General features: G+C 47.3%; 1 protein-coding gene across 1 annotated transcript in view; it reads left to right on the top strand.

The window, feature by feature from the left end:
- Positions 1–2,462: 2,462 nt before the first annotated feature.
- The window catches only part of Mex3a (mex-3 RNA binding family member A), a 9,676-nt gene continuing 7,309 nt past the window's right edge, over positions 2,463–4,829 (top strand). Inside the window, exon 1 of the mRNA XM_013015039.1 lies at positions 2,463–2,471. Coding sequence (XP_012870493.1) covers positions 2,463–2,471 — 9 coding nt within the window. The remainder of the gene's footprint in view (positions 2,472–4,829) is intronic.

The raw sequence follows: 4,829 nt of genomic DNA, 5'->3' as shown, positions 1-4,829 counted from the left end.
TTGGGGTTTCCTTCTATGTAAAATGAGGTCATTGGTTAACAGATGAACTATTCATTCACTTTCTCACTCATTCAACTTCCATTCCAGTCCTGGTATTCTATACAGTGTTCTATTCTACACCCCATATCCATCAATTCACCTTACCAGACTATATTGTGCTCCTCATCTCTATCTAACACCTAGCACAGTTCCTGGCTCAGGGAGAATGGTGGAGAAATCTTTTGAACATCCTTCTAGAGGCCTGTTTACTACCTCCCCTCTCTGCCCCAAGAGAGTACCCAGCGCTGGCTGGCACCAAGCAGCCCTCCCCCTCCCTCAAGCCAACCCGAAACCAGAGCTGGCGCCACCAGGTGAGGAATCTAGGGACCAACTGTCACAGCTCCAGTATCACCCGCCTCCTGGACGCCTGGGTCCAGCCCTGGATCCCAGAGGGGCCCTGTCAGCCAGCTGTCCTGGGGGACCTAGACTCCACCCCAACCCCTCAGAGCTGCTTTCCCTGGGGAAATCAAACAGTGGAGAAGACCTGGTAGGGGTAGTGCTGCGGTGGTCCCAAAGGAGGATTATTGATGTTTGTCTGTCCAGGTCCAAAGCCCAGACTGGGCCTATAAAGCCCTTGGATAATCAGACAGATGCACTGTAGGAAAGGCCCAGTGGCCTACGCTCTCCTTCAATCTCTGTGACTCTCTACCAAAGATGACTCTGCTCTCACATTTGTCCTCTTGGCCACGTTCTCTGGGTCATGTAGGCTAGTTTTATGTCTCAGTAAGGTAGGAATATTTATTTTGTGTGGTCTACAGAATTCTGCCCCATTTATTCTCATTATTTAAAATGAGAAAGTTGAATGCATTCCAGAAAGAAAGAAAACTGACTGCATAGTCAGCAGGAAGAATAGTTAGACAGCTAGGTAAACTTGTCACAAGGAACAGGTATTAAGGAAAATGGAGCCAAAGTACCAGTGGCCCATGCTTGTAATCCCAGGTACGTGAGAGGCTGAGAATGAGAAAATCACAGTTTGAGGCTAGCCTGGACATAAAAGTTCTTGAGACTTTGGTCTGTGCCTGTCATATCAACATCTTACAAGAAGCCTAAAATAGGTGCATTGTGATTCAGGTTCATGCTTGCAGGATGGGAAGCAAGACATTATCTTAAAAATAACCAGCAAGGGGGCTGGGAAGGTGGCTCAGTGGGAGAGCGCTTGCCTTGCATGCCTGAGGCCCTGGGTTCGATTCCTCAGCACCACATAAGCAAAAAGAAAAAAAGCTGGAAGTGGTACTGTGGCTCAAGTGGTAGAGCGCTAGCCTTGAGCTGAAGAGCTGAGGGACAGGCATGCCCCACGACCAGACCCCCCCAAAAAAAAATAAATAACCAGCAAGGGGCTGGGAAGATGGCTCAGTGGTAGAGTGCTGGCCTTGCATGCATCAGGCCCTGGGTTCGATTCCTTAGCACCAGGTAAGCAAAAAAGAAAAAAGCACTGTGGCTTAAGTGGTAGAGCGCTAGCCTTGAGCTGAAGAGCTGAGGAATAGCGCCCAGGCCCAGAGTTCAGGCCCCACGACCGGACCTCCCCCACCCCCTAAAACAGCAAAATGTGAGTCTGGAGGCATGGCTAAGCAGCAAAGCACCTGCCTAGTAAGCCCTAAACTTAAATTCCACTACTGCTGGGGGGAAAAAAGAAAGGAAGGAAGAGAGAGGGAGGAAGGAAGAAAGAAAGAAAGGAAGGACGGACGGAAGGAAGGAAGAGGATAGACACAGGTGGTTCACACCTGTAATTTTACTACTCAAGAGGCTGAGATCTAAGGATCACAGTTCAAATCCAGCCTGGGAAGGAAAGTCTGTGAGACTTTTATCTCTAATTAACCACCGGAAAACTGGAACTGGAGCTGTGACTCAGTGTGGTAGAGTACTAACCTTGAGCAAAAGAGTTCAGGGACAGTGTCCAGGCCCTGGAGTTCAAGCCCCATGACCAGCCAAAAGAAAAGAAAATGGCCATAAACATGGGTGTTGGGAAAATGGAGGAGAATGGAAAAGGAAGAGGCCAGACTCCATCATCAACAGGCGGGACTGTTTATTGAGGAACAGCAAGGGCACAGACCTTCCATCGGGTGCCAGAGAGCTGGGACAGGAGCTGGGTTTTTATATGAGGTCTGAGCAAGAAGGCAGGGGTTAATGAAAAAGCCACTTGGTCAAGGGAGGTGGGGGGTTTGAGTTCGGCCCACAATGTGATGTTTACAACTGGGCTTAGGTAGATTGCCCTGCCAGCACATCAAACAAGTTCGCACATAACTGAAATTTTGCCTGGCATCTCTATGGGCCTGGGACAATAGGATGGGGGGAGTCAATCCTTCATATTCCATTTTTAAATACATAAAATGACCAGGGCAAGAGGAGAGAGGCAAGTCCTTCAATGGGGAGGAGGCTCAGCTGACTTGGACAGTTGGAGAAGGCATCCTACAAGGAACAGGGTGATGAAGGAGGTAAGTTCTTTAAAGCTAGCCTGCTTGGCAGAGCAGCCTTGGTATTGGCCTCCTGTGACCCCCTTGTTCTCTAGGACTCTGAGAATGGGGCTGGAGAAAGGCAAGTGTTAGATATAGCCTCCATTCCTTGGCACTCAATGTATAGACAGCCATGATGGGTGCTCAGGATATTTCAAAGGAGAAAAAGGATACAAGTATATAGTCTAGATTTTATACCATGTTCCTGTCCTCCAGTGTCCTGACCTCCACTTTCCACTCAGTCACCTGGGCTGTCCAGAGGGAAGGAGAGGGGAGAGGAGGGGAAGGAAGCAGAGGAGAAGAGAGGAGAGGAGAAGAGAGGAGAGGAGAGGAGAGGAGAGTTCAGCTGGAAGTTCGGCTGCATTTCAATGCTTAGCAGGAATTATTTTTGGAATTATCTGCTGTTTGTCTGGATCATCTTATTTCAGCAAGTTGACCTAGAAGTGACTTTGAGTGACACATGTTGAGTCTGACTCTCTCCTATGCTACTCAGCCCATCCTAGGAGCTCAATAGGAATTGGTTAGCTACAGGAATAAATGAAAATTAATTAATTTAGCCACAGTCTGGCTAAAATCAACTGCAAAGAGAGAACAACCAGGGCCAGCATGCTGACACTAATTGAACACCTTAGAGGAACCAGATACTATGCTAGGAACTTCACATATTATTTCCATCTTAGACATGAGGAAATTGAAGTTCAGAGGTAAATGAGTACTTAAGGTGGCAGAACTAACAGGCAGCATGTTTGGCTCCAGAAGCCTTCCCCTTTGTCTTATATCAGGAAGTTTCCCTTACTGAGTCTCTGCTCCGGGTAGCTTTTATGCTGGGCAATGAGCAGTCAGGTTGGAGGATAATGGTTCACAAATGTAATCAGCTACTTGTGAGACAGAGGCAGGAGTTCAAGGCCAGCCCAGGAAAAGTTATAGAGACCTTGCATATTACAGGTGTTATAGAGACAGGGTTATAACACCTGTAATTCTAGCTACTCAGAAGAGTGAGACCTGGAGAATGACAGTTTGAAACCAGCCCAGGCAGAAATTAGAAATCCATCTCCAGCTTACCAGCAAAAAGCTAGGCTGAAGGTATGGCTCAATTGGTAGAATATCAACCATGAACAAGCAAAGTGGAGGAAGTGTGAGGACTGAGCCAGGCCAAAATACATACATACATACATACAAAAAGCCTAGGGGTATGGCTCAAGTGATAGTCCCAGGTTCAAAAAATGAGCACCTGTCCACCAGATCGGCAAGCACACACTCTCATGCATGCACAAAGCCTCACACCTAAGTACACTCACATTCATACTGTGCCTTCCAAGTGCCAGGATCACATGTGCCCTCTCCTGACTTGGAGAATATTTGTGTGGAGCTGCACTGTGACCTTGAGAATGGACATTAACAGCCAGAGGGCTGATTCCTTCTTCTTACATTATGATATGGGTCCAGTTGGACCTCACCTTGCCCATCCTGTCCTTCACTTCTTCAGCTTGCTCCCTTCCCCATGAACACATACTTGTTTCTGCCCTTTGTTTTCCTCCCAGACCAAATCCCCAAGGCTTCTTTGGTCATTAACCTCCTCCTTTAATTGGCTTAGTGGTGGAGGAAAGCAGAGCCCTAGCAAATTCAAGGTGGGTATCTGGGGGGAATCTCATTTCATGGAGATAGGAAAGCTCAGGCCAGCTGGTGGCCCACAAATGTGTGGCCCAGAATAAATCCTATGCAACTGTTTGTCATCACTATTAGTATGAAAAGCAATCAATCACCTTGTCCACAATAGGAACTCTTTCTCAAAAAGAGCCCCAGTAGCACAGATCCTCCAACCAAGGTTCCTGGGACAAACAAAGAGGAACAAGAGTCACAAACAGCCCACTCTCTAGGACTCCATCTCTCCAATTCTTCCTAACTCTTGCTCAGTGATAGTAACACCAATTCTTCCTAACTCTTGCTCAGTGATAGTAATACCCAATCTCACAATATTTTGTTGTTAATCCAGTGTTAAATCCTTGATTTACAGGGCACTCCTCTAACTCTGGATGGGGCAAGGTCTCAAGGGAGCACTTCCAGCTGAGCACTGGTGGCTCATGCCTTAATCCTAACTACTCAAGAGGCTGAGATCCAAGGATAGAGGTTCAAAGCCAGCCCAGGCAGGAAAGTCCACGAGACTCTTATCTCTGATTAACCACCAGAAAATAGGAAGTGTATCTGTGGTTCAAAGTAGTAAAGTGCTCACCTTAAAGCAAAAAAGCTGGGGCTAGGAAGGTGGCTCAGTGGTAGAGTGCTTGCCTTGCATGCATGAGGCCCTGGGTTCGATTCCTCAGCACCACATAAGCAAAAAGAAAA

The sequence above is a fragment of the Dipodomys ordii genome, unplaced genomic scaffold (genome assembly GCF_000151885.1).
Source record: "Dipodomys ordii isolate 6190 unplaced genomic scaffold, Dord_2.0 Scaffold26, whole genome shotgun sequence".
NCBI classification, from domain to species: Eukaryota; Metazoa; Chordata; class Mammalia; order Rodentia; family Heteromyidae; genus Dipodomys; species Dipodomys ordii.
The sequence above is the reverse complement of the archived record's forward strand: the minus strand, read 5'-3'. Positions and strand labels throughout refer to the sequence as shown.